General features: G+C 37.2%; 1 protein-coding gene across 1 annotated transcript; it reads left to right on the forward strand.

Moving 5' to 3' along the window:
• The first annotated feature begins 587 nt into the window (after nt 1-587).
• LOC112904618 (SCAN domain-containing protein 3-like) lies at nt 588-8184 on the forward strand. The gene is made up of 4 exons (XM_025975097.1): nt 588-1095; nt 4296-4464; nt 4509-4774; nt 8150-8184. The coding sequence occupies exons 1-4, from the start codon at nt 588-590 to the stop codon at nt 8182-8184; spliced, it is 978 nt and encodes a 325-aa protein (XP_025830882.1).
• The last annotated feature ends 8038 nt before the right edge of the window (nt 8185-16222 follow it).

Below are 16222 nucleotides of genomic sequence, written 5' to 3' on the forward strand. Positions count from 1 at the left end.
TAGATCTATGTTGCTGTCTGAGGAAAGGTACGAATTGCTTGTACGAGAACTTAAGCATGCATAAAATGCGCGCAAAAATCAGGAGTCTTTAACTTCAAAGGACTACAGACGACTTAAACGTTTTGACATTGTGAAGATGAACGAGACAGAAAAATTAATTCAGAAACGATTGGTTGCCAGTGCACCGATCATATATTATTGCAGATACGATGAGTTGTACGATGCACTGAAAAAAGCTCATATTGATGTTGGTCATAAGAGAACAAGAGGTGAGAAAATAATATAAGCAAAAACAGCAAAAGTAGTAGTAAAATTAAAATCTGAAGCTGTAATGTGATACGGGATTTATAATTTCATGTAAAAATTTGTTTGTTGTAGTTATGGAAAGTGAATTGAAAAAGAAGTACTGCAACATTACCAGAGAAGTCATTGATCTGTTCCTGTCAACCTGTGAACAATGTCAATTGAAAAAAAAGATCCCAAAAAAGGATAAGTTGTTCGTCCTATTCTTTCCAATTACATGAATTGTCGTTGCCATCTATCTTATAGATATGCAGTCGGAACCAGATGGCCCTTTCCGCTTCATCATGAATTACCAAGACCACCTGACTAAATTCACACTTCTACGTCCACTGAAGACCAAAACAGCTGAGGAAGTTGTTTATTACCTTGTTGACATTTTTTGCATATTTGGGGCGCCATTTACCCTCCAGAGTGATAATGACCGAGAATTTTCCAACAAAATTATAAAAAACATGACTGAACTATGGCCTGGAATGAAACTTGTTCATGGAAAACCAAGACATTCCCAAAGTCAAGGGTTTGTGGAAAGATTAAATCAAGATGTACGTGAGATGCTGGTATCTTGGATGGCTGACAATAGACCAAAAAATTGGTCTGAGGGGTTGCGCTTTATTCAAAGTAAAAAAAATCGTGCCCTCCACGTTGGAATCAAAATGAGTCCTTACGAAGCTATGTTTGGAAGCCCGCAAATAGCTAGACTTGCCGACTCTCCTTTGACTGAAAATGTTTATTCAAACATCGAAACTGAGGAAGAGCTTGAAGAATTGTTGAAAAATATCAATAATAACAATGGTAAATCAATGGTCTTTATTTTTTATCAAAAGGGATAATTTATTATCGTTATTATTCTCCTGGTCTTCTCAGTTTGCACTGGTAACTTTGAGCAAGTGAAGACGGGCTAATGCCAAAGAACCTCACTCACATCTTTTGGGATATAGAAACCAATTTCTTTTTCTTAAAATTTAGGGAGCTAACGTATCTTCTTGCCCTAAAATATGATCAGTGAGTATTAAAAACTCCGCTTCTTATTTAACCTGTTGTGTTTTCTGAAAAGGGGGATATGTCAGTACTGTTAAGAAATCTGCGCAGTATTCCGCATGTATCAAGGATTACGGATTTCTGTAGACTTATGTAGGTACGAAAACTTATGCAGTTTCAACTCGGCTAGGCTAGCGTGTAATGTTTTAGGTATAACGCCTGTTGATGATATTATTATTGGAATAATTCGAACTGTTCTGGTTCCACATGCCTTTTATTTCATCTGCTAAAGGAATATATTTTTGAATTTTCTCAATATGTTTTTGTTTAAGATTTTCAGTGTTTGGTACAGCAACATCTATTAGGTAGGTCGTTTTAGTTTCTTTGATGGTCAGTGTGATATCAGGTCTGTTATGATTAACTATTTTATCTGTAATTACGTCTCTCTCCCAATAAAGCTGGGCAAAGTGGTTTTATAATACATTTTGTGGTTTGTATTTATAGTACGGCTATAGTTAAAACTTTTTGGCTAACAGCGAGTGTATCTGTTTAGCAACATTATTATGCCTGTCGAGGTATTGTCGGCTAGCTAAAAATGAGCAACCCCCCGTTTGGCCAATTGTTTCGCGAGATGTGTTACATGCTCAGTATGCGTCTGATGAAATTGTGGGATTTTTAATAATATATTTTACATAGTTTTTTGTTTTTATTATTTTGTCCTGAATCGCTGTCATAAATCCCTCAGTTTCTGAGAATATGTTTCCTTTTTTTAACCACATATTAGAAGCTGCTTTATCTACATGTTCCTGCTGTTGTTGGTTCGGGTATTTTTCATGAAGCACTTTTGATTTCCACATTTCAATTTTTAAGTTTTCTTTCATAATTTTGTCCTCAGGATTAAAATCTACATCACTAAGATTTAGTGATGTACCAGAGGTTGAAATGACACAGATTGAATTATGTAATGAACTATCAGCACTTCTTACTCTAAAATATGACAGTAAATTAATAATCTGTTTATAATGTAGATTTTTAATATCAATTATTCCTCTTCCTCCTAACTGTCTTTTGATTGTAAACCTTTCAATAGCAGAGTGTTTGTGGTGCATGTTGTATTTGTTGCACTTAGTTCTAGTTAGACTATTAAGAGAGTATAAATCAGTATCAGACCAACGAATTATCCCGAAGGAGTAAGTGAGTACCGATATGGCATATGTGTTAATAGCTTTAACTTTGTTTCTACCTGACAGAAGTGTTTTAAGTATTTTGTTTAACCTAGTTGTGTATTTGTTTTACATGAAGTAACCAAGAGTGTGGAACACTATCATAGGCTTTTTGATAGTCAATATAGGCATAATATTAATTTCTATTTCGCCGTCTACATTGTGTGTGTACTTCTGAGTCTATCACTAACTGTTCTTTAGAACCTCTACCTCCTTTGTATCACTCCTTTTGTTCCTCGGTTATTATTTTATTTTGAAATATATGTGTATATATCTTCTTGTGATTATAGATGTAAGCAGTTTATATATTGTTGGTAAGCAGGTGATTGGACGGTATTTAGCTGGGTTTGTGGTTTCATTATCTTTAGGTTTAAGATAAGTTATGCCGCCTGCCAAAAAAAGTGGGGTCATTTGTGGATCCCTCATGTATGAGTTGAAAATATTAGTAAGATATATTTGTGTAACTGTAAAAGTTTTAATCCAAAAATTTTGTAATTTATCACATCCTGGTGTTTTCCAATTAGGAATTTTTCGGATTGCTTCTTTGACATCATCTAGCGTAATGTCTATTTCAGGCATTGGAATTACACTTCTTACTCGCTCTTCTTCCTCGTAAATCCAATTTGCGTTCTTGTTGTGCTCTATAGGTTTTGACCATATATTTGACCAAAATTCAGTAATAGCTTCAATTCTTGGGCCATCCTTGATTACAACCTTTTGACATTCAAGAGATCTTCAAAAAAGTTTTTCATTTGTGTTAAACATCCTGTTATCAGTTTTCCGTTAATTAGATTTTCGATATCGTCTTAGTCTCTTAGCTTTTGCCTGTAATTTTTGTTTCATTGTGTCTATTTCTTCTTTAACTTCATCAGTACTTCTGTTGGTTGGGTTTAATTATCTTCGTTTCTTTTCACTTATGTTTCCCAATATTTATTGTGTTGCTTGAGCTATTTTCTTTCTTAATGTATTAATTTTATTTTCTAAGCGCTTTTCCCATGCCCGTTTTTCTTGAGATTTCTTATATGAATTTGGTTTGTTCAATATGCTTGTTGATGTTAATTCCCCGGCATAGATCATGTCAACAATATTTTCTAGACTGGGTTCTGATATATTCTGTAACATACTTTGTATTAGTAAGTTTAAAATTTTAACAGTTGTCAGAACTTTAATCCCGTTCCCTTGTAATTTGGGAATCATTGGCCTAATAGTTAGGTCCATGCCTTCATGTTTGATCAATTTTCTAAAAAAACACTTTTCAATTTATCGTATTCTTGTTCATTTTCCATGTGTATGGAATCATTATTTTCTTCAGGTGGTCTGTCTTTCAAATTTTGTGTGTTGCTTATGGGTTGCATTGCATTGAATTGCATCCTGTTCTGGTTGTTTATCCAAATTTGAATTCATACATTGATTAACTACAACAGCTGTCAACTGGGTAGTTTGAGATTCATCAAAAATAGCTGGATTCATGTTGGCCTCACCAGTAGTGAAACTAATAATTCCAACAAAATATACCTTAGTTGTAAACTAATTGTAGCACCTGTAAATGAATTTATTTATTTTGTTATTATTATTCTCCTGGTCTTCTCAGTTTTCACTACTAACTTTGAGCAAGTGAAGAAGGGCCACTGCCAGAGAACCTCACTCACATCTTTTGGGATATAGAAACCAATTCTCTATTCTTAAAATTTAGGGATCTAACGTATCTTCTTGCCCTGAAATATGATCAGTGAGTATTAGAAACTCCGCTTCTTGTTTAACTTTCTGAAAAGGGAGATATTATTAATACAGAACTGCAGTCGCTGGACGACGTTGGGGATTGCGATGAGAACAAGGAGAACGTCGAAGACTCAAGTAAAGTGTACTGCATAATCTGCGAAAAAGAATCTTCAGGAGCACACAAATGTTCAGAATGTGACAACTTTGTGCATGTGATTTGTGGAAAGTCAACAAGCGAAGGGTCCAAACCCTTGGACAAGCAACTGTTTGCAACATTTGTGACAGGAAAAGATCTATTCGCACTGAACAAAACAATGCAAAAAATAATTTGAAAAAACTAGCGGAAAAAATGTTAGCATTGTCCAATTCAAAATTTACACCGGCTGAAATCGGTACTAGTGTTGTAGTGAGAGTGCCTGATATTGATCGCGGACGATTAGCTCCCAAACAACACGAAATTATTAATAACTATCATCGATTAAATTACAACGGAATCGAAGAGACATACAAACATCTGAAAAGACAATTTTATTGGTCAAAAATGAAAGAACGTATAAACAAAATAATAAACGAATGTGAGACTTGCCCACAAGCAAAATATGAAAGGCAGCCCCAGAAAATTGCGTTTTCAGGATCTTTGTTAACTAAACGTCCGTTTGAAATTATTCACATCGACATTTTCCAATCTAACTCTAATAAATTTCTTATCATAATCGATTTGTTTACAAAATATGCCCAGGCTTATTATGTACCCGATGTAACTTGTATTACCATAATGAATAAATTGAGACATTACTTTTCACACCACAACCATCCCCGAAAAATTGTTGCAGATTCAGGTAATGAATTCACAAACTATATTTTAAAAGAATATTGCTCGGTTTTAAAAATCGAATTACATATTACTACAGTTGACAATAGTACTTCAAATTCACCCATTGAACGCTTCCATTCTACCATCTTAGAAAAGATCAGAACATTATCTTTGGAAAATCCCTATGAAACCCCACAAAATTTAATGATTAGCGCAATTTTAATTTATAATCAATCAATACATACCTCTACTGGTTATACTCCGTTTGATCTTTTGTATGGACCTTACGATAATTTGCATTTATACGAGGTTGATTTAGATAAAACAGTTTATCAACAATATAATGAAAACAGGAGAAAAGAAATTATTCCATTTTTCGAACAAGTATATCATAGGCAATTAGACAAAGGAAATAAACAGCTAGAAAAGGTTAATCAAAATAGAAGACAAACAGTAGAAGTTAATGAACCTGTAGTTTATATACAGGAAAATCTAGGGCAAGAAAGGATACTCCAAAATTTCAGAAGCTAGAAGTAGAAAAAGTAGATAACAAAAAGATTGAAGGAAAAATTTCTAAGCGACCAACTAACGCGCATATCAGAGCTTTAAGACCTTTTAAGAAAAAATTTCCTTCTTTACAGGATCCTCATCTTGACGATCCCCAACCAGGGCCTAGTCATAGACCAGATTAATTCCCCAGGTTATTATTTGGAAGGGCTAGGATCTGCCAAACTTTTGTCACACTATCATAAGTTCTATTTTTATTTTAATATTACTCGTGTAGAATTAAGTTATGCAGCACTTATAGAAAATGTAGCAGTTATAGATGTCGTAACAGGTGGAGGGTCAAAACAAAAATTAATGTTGAGTCTAAAGGATAATTGCTATCTAATTAAAAGTCAGATTAGGAAACTAAAGCGCAGAACAAAGAGAGGGTTAATTCATTTCCTAGGTACAGCTATTAAATATATCACCGGAAACTCTGATAGCAACGATTTAGCTGAAATTAACAAAAATTTAGATTCTCTCTATAAAAACCAGGAAAACATCTAACCAACAGATATGCCAATGATTTGAAAGTAATACAAACGAGTCTCGATACTTCTCTTTATCACCTAGATAAAATCAAAAATAATATAAACATTCAAGCAGCCATCGAGTATAATATATACTTAAGTCAAAAACTATTAAATTTCCTATTTGTATCAGAAAGAACCATCTCCTTAGCATTCAATGAAATTACAAACTTGGAACTTTTGACAACATCAGAGCTTTTAGAGATAACTAATCATTTAACAGAGATTTACAAGAACGATGAATTAATTACGATTAATTCTGACTATTTATTCGAAATAATTGAATTTTCTAAATTTTTTATTTGTGGGAGATACAATCACGTACGTATTATACATTCCTATTCTAAATCCTTTGCCATATACGTACCATAAAATATATCCTATCCCTAATGCAAACGACCAAACGCCACTACCCCCAGCGAAATATTAACTAGCTGGACCTCAAAATATTTGGACCAACGAAAAATGCCCAACTATCAAAAATATAGTGTTGTGCCGAAACAAACATGTGAATGACGGGTGTTGTTTAAGTAATTTAAGTTTGTGTACCTTTGGTCAAGTGATTAATAATTATACGTTATACACACAATTAGATAATAATGTTGTGCTAGAGTGAGTAAAAATGAAATTACGGTAACCGAGATGTGTGGAAGCAAATTTAAACATTTTAACGTTCGTAACAGTGTTATTATACGCTCTGGTGATGAATGTAAAATTATTATTGCAAACCAAATATTTGAAAATACGTTTGTTAACTTTAGTGTAGAAATTCCTAAAATGGAACAATTGGATTTAAAAATAAGTAAAACGGTCTTTTTAAAACAAAGACATTTAAATGATATTCAAGAGTTAAAAAATGAGGCTGTTCAATTACTGCCGAATTGTAAAGTCCATCCAGTTGTCCATTTAACGCACATTTCAATATCTGTATTGTTTGTTATTTTAACTATTATAATATTTTTCATAATTGCAAAGTACAAATTATGTTGCTCTATAAAAAATAAATCAGTAGCCAAAGAAGACGTCATCGAAGGTCAGAATTCACCGTTGTCGTAATATGAGAATCGAGGACGATTCTATCACTAAGGAGGGAGGAGTTATGTCCTTGAACCAATATACAAACAACGAGTGTGAGATATTACCGTGAGAACGTATTTTACTGATTATGCATTTTTTGGTATTAGTGTTGCATCTTTCTAATATGTAATAATGAAATTGTTCACTTCTTATTAGTCTCTCGATTAGAGAAGTCGCCTGCTTCACTTTTAAGCTTTTGTAGTTACTTAATAAAATAATTGTTTTTAAAAATAACTTTTCATCAATTGAAAAGATAATTGGCGCTGCGAACAGGATCCGCAGAGACTTTAACTACAGAATAATTCATAGCGAATAATTCGGAAAGTCGTGAGTTTCAACTCTTTGTTGCGGATACGAAAACGTCGAGCATAAAGTGTTACGTGAATATCAATAGTGATCATAGCGTTGCTTGTGCCTGTTGTTACAAGAATCATCTTCAATCGAGAGGATTTCCCCTGCCGAATTTGATAGACAAACTTGGACATCGACCCCGCCTGTTGGAGGAGACCACAAGGATGTTTTTATCAGCTAGCCTGTAAGTCTTTGCATTCCTTTTTAAGTAATTCCATTGTATCCCTTTAATACGTACGTTAAATGTATAGAGATAGAACTCCTATCAATTCTACAAGTTCAGATAGCGATTCTGATTTAGAAACTTTAGGGGCATTGAAACGAAAACTACTTGGTTTAAGTAATACTACATTTACTTCAGTTAAACAAAATATTAAAATGGCTCAGCCCTCACAATTAGAATTAAATTTAGCTAAGGATATGATTCCTGAATATTCAGGTGGTTCCAAAAACCTAGCCTATTTTATTAAACAGTCGGAAAGATTTATTTCATTCTTTGAAAATAAAACCGACGTTAACTGTCTTTTAAATAAGTTACTTTTCGAACAAATTANTCGCCACAGTACCCCCCTGCTAGTAACAGAACGTTACGGGAAACCTGCCTGTAGGCGATCTGGGAAACGAACTCGCCTTCCAGCCCTAGTTGTTTAGTTGGTAATGGTCGGCTCGCTGGAGGGCAGCTGTGGTGGCATTTCAACGCTTGCAGGGATGTCTTCGTTTCTTGAAGTGGCTGGTGGTTCTGCAATGACGTAGGCCGGTTTGAGTCGATCGACTGATACCGTTACGTCACGGCCTTTGACGTTGACGACAAAGGTTTTGTCCGCACGTTGGACGACAGGATAAGGACCTTCGTAGGGTTGCTGTAGAGATTCCTTCGGGCCACCTCGGCGAATAAAAACCTGATTCGTCGTACCAAGGTCTTTAAAGATAAAGGTTTTTCTATCCCCATGGCGTCGTTCTTGGGTCGGTCGTAACTGTTGTTGTATTGTACGGAGTTCCTTGACGAATTCGGAGGCGTCCTCGTGGGTTTTAAAATCGGGATGTGATCCTAAAAATTCCCCAGGAAGTCGTAACGTCTCTCCGTACAATAGCTCCGCTGTGGTGGCTTGCAAGTCCTCTTTCCAGGCAGAACGAATCCCTAGTAGAAGGGTCGGCAGAGTTCGCGTCCAGGAACTGGTCTGGTGACACATTATGGCTGCTTTAAGCTGTCTGTGGAGCCGTTCTACCATGCCGTTGGATGAGGGATGGTAAGCCGTGGTTCGAAGATGAGACGTACCTAATAAGCGGTTTAACTGCTTAAAAACGTACGACTCGAATTGTCTGCCCTGGTCGGAGGTGATACGTAACGGAGTCCCAAATCTGGCGATCCAATTACTGTAGAACGCGCGAGCGACGGTTGCTGCCTCCTGGTCAGGGATAGGGACTGCTTCAGGCCACCTGGAGTAACGATCAACCATCGTAAGGCAGTACCTGCATCCTTCTGACGACGGCATGATGACAATGTCGATGTGTACATGGTCAAACCTCGCTGATGTTGGTGGAAATGTACCTACGGGAGCAGATACGTGTCGAGAAACCTTCGAGCGTTGACACGGTACACAGGAGCGGGCCCACTGTCTGACATCCTTTTTGACGGACGGCCAAATGTCACGTTTCGTCACAAGTTTGACCGTCGCGTTAATCCCCGGGTGGGAAAGGTCATGGGTGGAGTGGAATGCAGCTCTACGAAAACCTTTTGTGATGAACGGACGGGCGGCGCGATGGAAACATCACAAAAAACTGATGTGTCGGTGCCTGGTAGTTGTAGGAGCTTCAACTTCAGTGAGAAATCATTGTTGAGGAATTCCTTCAATTCAGGGTCCGTTTTTTGTGCTTCGGCGTGAGCTCTTCTATACGGGACAAGGTATCTGCGACAACATTATCCGCGCCGGAAATGTGTCTGATGTCACTCGAAAATTGGGATATGAAGTCAAGATGTCGGACTTGTCGTGGAGAACATTGGTCGTGCTTTTTCCGGAAGGCATATACGATCGGTTTGTGATCTGTAAAGATAGTGAATGTCCGACCTTCCACCATATACAGGAAGTGTTTTACCGCGAGATAAATTGCTAACAACTCGCGGTCGTAAGCAGCGTAGTTTAACTCGGCAGGACTTAATTTCTTAGAAAAGAAATCTAAAGGCTGCCAATTGTTGTCCACGAGCTGCTGTAGAACAGCTCCGACGGCGTAGTCCGAGGCATCGGTAAAAATTGCCAAGGTTGCGTTCATCTTCGGGTGGGCAAGCAGCGTAGCTTGCGACAGGGATTCTTTGCAAGCTTCGAATGCCTGAGTAGCTTCTGGGGTCCAAGTTACTGGATGATTTCCCTTAACGTTGCCTTGTAGAAGATCGTTAAGTGGCGTTTGTATTTCCGCTGCCTTCGGGACGAACCTCCGATAGAAATTTACCATGCCAAGAAATTGGCGAAGCTTCTTGACGGTCTGCGGGAGCGGAAAGGATCGAATTGCACTCACTTTTTCGGGCAACGGGTGTGTGCCGGTTCCGGAGACACGGTAGCCAAGAAATTTGACTTCCGATTCACCGAATACGCACTTGGATGGATTGATGACTACTCCATATTTTTGTAGTCTCCCGAATAGAGTCCGCAGATGGTCCAGATGTTCTTCCAATGACACCGAAGCAACTAGAATGTCGTCTATGTAGGCATAGCAAAATTCTAGGCCTTGCAAAACTTCATCAATAAATCGCTGGAAGGTTTGCGCAGCATTACGTAGACCGAAGCTCATGTGTGTAAATTCGAAGAGGCCAAAGGGTGTCGTTATGGCTGTTTTAGGAACATCCTCTTCTGCAACAGGGATCTGGTTGAACGCACGTACTAAGTCTATAGTTGAGAATATAGTCTTTCCGCTGAGCGTCTGCGAAAAGTCCTGAATGTGCTTGACCGGATATCGATCAGGGCACGTCCTGGCGTTGAGGGCACGATAATCGCCACAAGGTCTTCATTCATCTCCTGTTTTAGGAACCATGTGCAACGGTGATGCCCAGGGACTCTTGGAAGGACGAGCGATACCCAACTTGACCATAGCCTCGAATTCCTTTTTCGCAGCACGTAACTTGTCGGGAGCGAGTCGTCGTGGTCGTTGCGCTACAGGTGGTCCGGGAGTGGTGATAATGTGATGTTTCGTGGAATGGTTCGTAAACTCAGGAGTGCCTCCTGGTCGGGTTGTTCCCGGAAATTGTTGTAGCAAGTCGTGGAATAATGACGAACCAGAAACAGTCTTTATGGACGGTGACTCGCACTCAATTACCTTCCCCTGGGAGGTAAGATGGGTGGTTGAGTCCAGGAGACGTTTATTCTTCATGTCCACCAGCAAACCAAAGTGTGACAAAAAGTCGGCGCCGATGATTGGCTTCGAGACGTCAGCCACGACAAATCGCCACGTGAACTGTCGTCGAAGTCCGAGGTCCAGGGTTAATGTGAGTGTCCCATACGTTGCGATGATGGTACAGTTGGCAGCGGAAAGTTCATAATTCGATTTCTCCCGTGGTTCCGGAAGTTCCGAACGCGGGAACACACAGAGGTCGGCACCAGTGTCGATAAGGAAACGTATCTTCGTAGACCCATCGGTGATAAACAATCGGCGTGATAGTATAGGGCTGCTGTCGTCTGACGCCATCAACGACTGCCCACGTCGTTTCCCGGAGTGTTGGCTTCGAATCTGCATGGTTTGGTACATTTCCTTGCATTAGTGCTGAAGCGAAGATGGTACCAGCAAATGTCCCTATTTTCCCTGGGTCGTGAATGCGAACGCGAGCGTGCTCTCGGCCGGAAACGCCGAGGCTGGTGTGGCGGTTCACGGTTGATTTTCAGGGAAGCCAATTCTTGTAGCGCTGTGGTTAGAGCATTTTCTAAAAAATCTAACCTGCTGTTTACTGCTGTATTTGTAGTGGAAGTCTCAGCCACGTTGTTGAATTGTCCATAAGTTTCTATTATGGTGTCAGCGATCTCTGCTCTCTTTTCCAGTGGTAGGTCTTTATGTGCAGCCAATAAGGCCTGGATATGTTTGGGAAGGCGTGTTAACCAGAGGGTCTGTAGAACTTCTTCGGGGAAATCACCTCCTGCAAGGTTACGCAAATGACGTAGGAACTGCGTCGGTTTGCGATCGCCAAGTGGTTCATTTTCCAGTAGCCGTCTTGTATTTTGCTCCTGTGATGCACCCATATGTTTAATCAGTTCACTTTTTAACAGAAGGTAGGTCCATTAGCTGCGCGGTTTCACAATAATGTCGCGAACTTCGAGGGCGTATTTTTGATCTAAACCACTTAACGCGTACCCGAACTTGGTGTTGTCCTGCACAATTCCCGCAGCGTCAAAACTGCCTTCCAATATGGAAAACCATAGTTCTGGATCCGACGGGATGAAGACTGGCACTTTTACCGAAACGCGGTCGATCGATCTAGCAGCACTGTTCTCGGTGTTCATAGTTCTGTTTATACTAGTTCAATTTGGCACAAACTTGTTAATTGCACGAATTTCGGGGTCACCACTTTAGTGTCTTTAGTACAATTATTAATAAAAATAATTAAAGAAAAACACTATTTAAACAATTAACCAAAATTTTATGCCAACAACAAATTAAACAACAAAACAAACAGATGGTAAAAATAAAACACAACAGCCAAAACACACAAAGAAATAACAACAACAATAATAATAACAATAGCAATAACAATAACAATAGCAAAGACAATAATAACAATTTATAACAGGAAAAGAGACTTACTAACGAGACGGTTGAATGTAGAGACACAGATGAATTAATTTCTGATAGGGATGTTAGGAGTATTTATAGTTGGAAAATGTTAGTAAAAAGAGATAGAATACTCAAGATAGACAAAGACTGGCAATAGGGGTTGAAGACACGAGCTTACAGAAATACGAAGAATTGACGAAGTTGAACAGTATAGAATTTTAGGTAAGGTAATTAAGGGAAAAGCCAGCTATTAGTACAAGGTGCATGCAGAAACGGTTGCAGTTAGATTTCTAGGTAAAGGTGATTAGGGACAATAGAATAGAAACAGAAAGGAAGCAAAGGCATGCAAAAGATAAGAAGTCGTACTCTACATTGCAGAAATAAAAATAGGAAAAATATATGTACAAAATATTTACACAAAAAAAAACAATAAAAGTTCTTTCGCCACAAGAGAATCGAGAATCACTAAGGAGGGAGGAGTTATGGCCTTGAACCAATGTACAACCGACAAGCGTGAGATGTTACCGTGAGAACGTATTTTACTGATTATGCATTTTTAGGATTAGTGTTGCATCTAATATGTAATAATAAAATTGTTACTTCTAATTAATATCTAGGTTAGAGGAAGTCGCCTGCTTCAACTATAAGCTTTTTACAGTTACTTAATAAAATAATTGTTTTTAAAAAATAAAGTTTCATTAATTGAAAAGATAATTTCCTTTTGCGTTTTTTTAACACCCTGTTTATTCAATATTAATTTGAAATCATTTTTTCCGATTTATTGTTTTTAGTTTAGACATTGGGTAGACAATGTACATAGTTTTTCGTATCTTGAGGTCCTGCATTTTGAAGTAATGTGAGGTTTTCTTCACGAAGACATGTTTGCAAACTTGGGATTTCTAGCTACCAATGATAGTCGCCAGAAATTGTCAGGTAAGGGCTGTCGGATATTTATATTGTCAAAGGGAAACGGTAGTGGAGCACCTTCATTTGGACGAATTTCATGCAACTTTAATTGTTCGTGATTTAGGACACTCAGATGCAAAATGTTAATTCTAGCAAAAGTCAATGTATCTATAATATTACTTACGTTTTTGTTGACCATAGATGGTACATCATTAATAAGTATTAGAATACTTAAAAATTGTAATATAATTTGGTTTTCATTTAATCTAATTGCATTTTTACTTAAGGTTTCTTTAATTTTGACTATTGTTTTCTGTATAATTTATTCATTTGTGTTAACTTTAAATAATGTGGAATTAAAGTCGGGTATAACTATCTGAATAAGATAAACTTATTTATCCTGAAGCGTTAATATGGTCTTATTTGATGTTTGCAATTCGTTTATCAATTTATCATACTTGGTTTCATTATTAGCATTTGATGTTCCAAATAGTGTGTAAGCCAGTTCCGATTATATTAAACCAGCATCTACATTTTGTTTTTGGATTTGGTATAATACATTTTATTTCATTTAAATTGGTTTCTAAATTACTAAGGGTATATTTTTAAATTAATCTAAGTTTAATTAATTAATTTTAGTTTAAATTCGGTTATTACATATTAACTTCCTGCGCTCTTTTTCTTTCGACTGAGTTTCTGTAACATACTATTCAATTGTCGTTTCCTTAACTATATCGTCTTCGGAATTATTAAGGTTTCTACGTTTAAATCCGTACAATATAATTTCAAAGGGGGTCAATTTCGTCGCATAATAGGTTAACGTATTGCCTGCAAATGTCTCATAATGATTTTTTCTTTTGTTGTATAAGTTGAAATTGTATCCTTAAGTGTACTAATTACCCTTTCTACCATATAACCTATCAAAATGCACGTACTCAGGGTAAATTTCAAATAGGTTCATATACAGTACACTTGCAGTTTTGATTTAGTCTCTTCGTTTCCAGAAATGATTAATAATATATTTCCATTCATGGAAACACAGTCATATGCTTAACTTGGAACTTTACTTGTTATTATATTTTAGAAAGAAAATGAACGCATTTGCAATTCATTAAAAACAACTGGTTTTATGGTATTAACTCCAAAAACGCGCCAACCGATGACTTCAACATCCACCTACGTTCTTCCTTCTCGATCCCTTTTCGTCGATCGATCACCTTGCTGATCCCTTCCAGTGCCTTAATCTCCCCTCCAAATCTCACCAATGTCGCTATCGTATAACAGAAGTCCGATCACGTTTTCCCCTACAACCGTACGGTTTGTTTTCGGATGGTAACCTATCGATTTTGTATGTTGAATTCCCAGTTAATTTTTATAGAATTTTTTAGATAGCCCAAAAGTTGCAATGAAATTTAGTAACTTACTTTCAATCGTTTCTAATGTTTTATCTTTGATTATATAAATTTTGAGGGACTAAGCTAATCGATCTTGTATTACTAAAACATATTCTTTTTTTGATGGTGAAAAATAAATTTCAGCAGTATCTAACGATTCTTTCAATAGGATAAATCGTGGTTTCGGTAATTGTTAAAGTGGCTTCGAAGCAACGTTTTATTATTTTGACATTCCAAACAAGATTTTATATAATTAGTTACGTCATCTTTAATTTTATGCTGGGTAAAGTATTCTTGAATTTTATTTAGAATTTCCGTTAGTTAAATTTTTCCCATGTAGGTAGGACCTGAAGTGTTTAACAGCCGAAATAATGGCCAATAACTCCCCTCCAATGATGGAATAGAGGGTTTCCGCGGGACTTGCGTAAGCTATCGGTAAACTATTGTAAACAGACCTTGTCTGAGTACAGCACAAATTACATCGGTTGTCAGAATAAAATTTTGATTAAAATTAGGATGTTGTAGTATGGGTGCCAAAATTAACTTTTCTTTTAGTATATTGGAAGATACGAATTGCTCGTTTTCGAATTCCAATTAGACATCTTCTTTCAATAATGCATTAAGGGTTTAGCTAATTTTACGTAATTTGGAATGAATTTGCGATAATAGCCAGTTATATCTAAAAAGAATTTGATTTCTTTAGAGTTTTTAGAACAGGAATATCTTTAACAGGATTAATTTTGTTTGGGTTTGGTTGTTTACCTTCCGTAGTAATAATATGGCCTTGCGGTCGTTTATGACTAGCGAAAATGATGGTTCTGATAAGAACCGGTTTTATAATAACCATAGACACTTTCCAGCATCTATGTTGAGTTGACGCTATTGCAGCATCTGATCTAGTTCAGTATCCAATGAAAACTGAGCCTTGTGTTAGACCAATTTATTGAATTATTTACTTCCTGTTTACTGAACTAGTTATCGCATTAGGTTAATTTTGACTATGCTAACATAAAATGTATCACTTATAGCATTTTAAATTCTTACACTTTTGAATTGTAATATCAATAAGTCGAGTGTTGGGAAAGCGAACTCGACGACCGGACCGGATTGTTGTATGTGCTGGTCTATCGTCCATCTTCATTTCTGTAGGGGTAACTTGAGGATGCAGTTCATCTGCCACGATATACACGTACACAGACACAGACCCATACAGGTCGTAGAAGTTGGAAGTGATCGCGAAGCTCTTCTACGTATGACTAGCTGGTGGTGTAAGACTATCGGGTATCCAGTGCTACAAATTCGCCTGGCAGACGAAGAACCTTATCATACAACATATCGGCGGTTGTTGTCTTTAAATCTTCTTTCCAGATCACATGAATGCCTGGCATAACAGTGGGAAGAATCCGAGTCCAGGTGCTGAAATGACGACAAGCTATGGCATCATCATCATCATCATAAGGTCATCAGTCCTAAGACTGGTTGGACACGTACCTCCACTCTTTCCTATCCTGAGCTAAACTTCGCATTTCCCTAAAACTAGAACAGCCCACATCCTTAACTATTTGCGAACAGTAATCTAATCTAGGTCTACCTCTGTTCTGTTCTTTTTAGCAATAAAGATACTCGCCT

The sequence above is a fragment of the Agrilus planipennis genome, unplaced genomic scaffold, assembly GCF_000699045.2.
Source record: "Agrilus planipennis isolate EAB-ADULT unplaced genomic scaffold, Apla_2.0 scaffold264, whole genome shotgun sequence".
NCBI classification, from domain to species: Eukaryota; Metazoa; Arthropoda; class Insecta; order Coleoptera; family Buprestidae; genus Agrilus; species Agrilus planipennis.

Coding starts and splice junctions, on each gene's coding strand:
- LOC112904618 (XM_025975097.1), top strand. CDS start 588: ATGAATTACCAAGACCACCTGACTAAATTCACACTTCTACGTCCACTG. Junction 4,465..4,508: donor GGAAAGTCAACAAGCGAAGG/GTCCAAACCCTT, acceptor CATTTGTGACAG/GAAAAGATCTATTCGCACTG. Junction 4,775..8,149: donor TTGGTCAAAAATGAAAGAAC/GTATAAACAAAA, acceptor ACCTGCCTGTAG/GCGATCTGGGAAACGAACTC.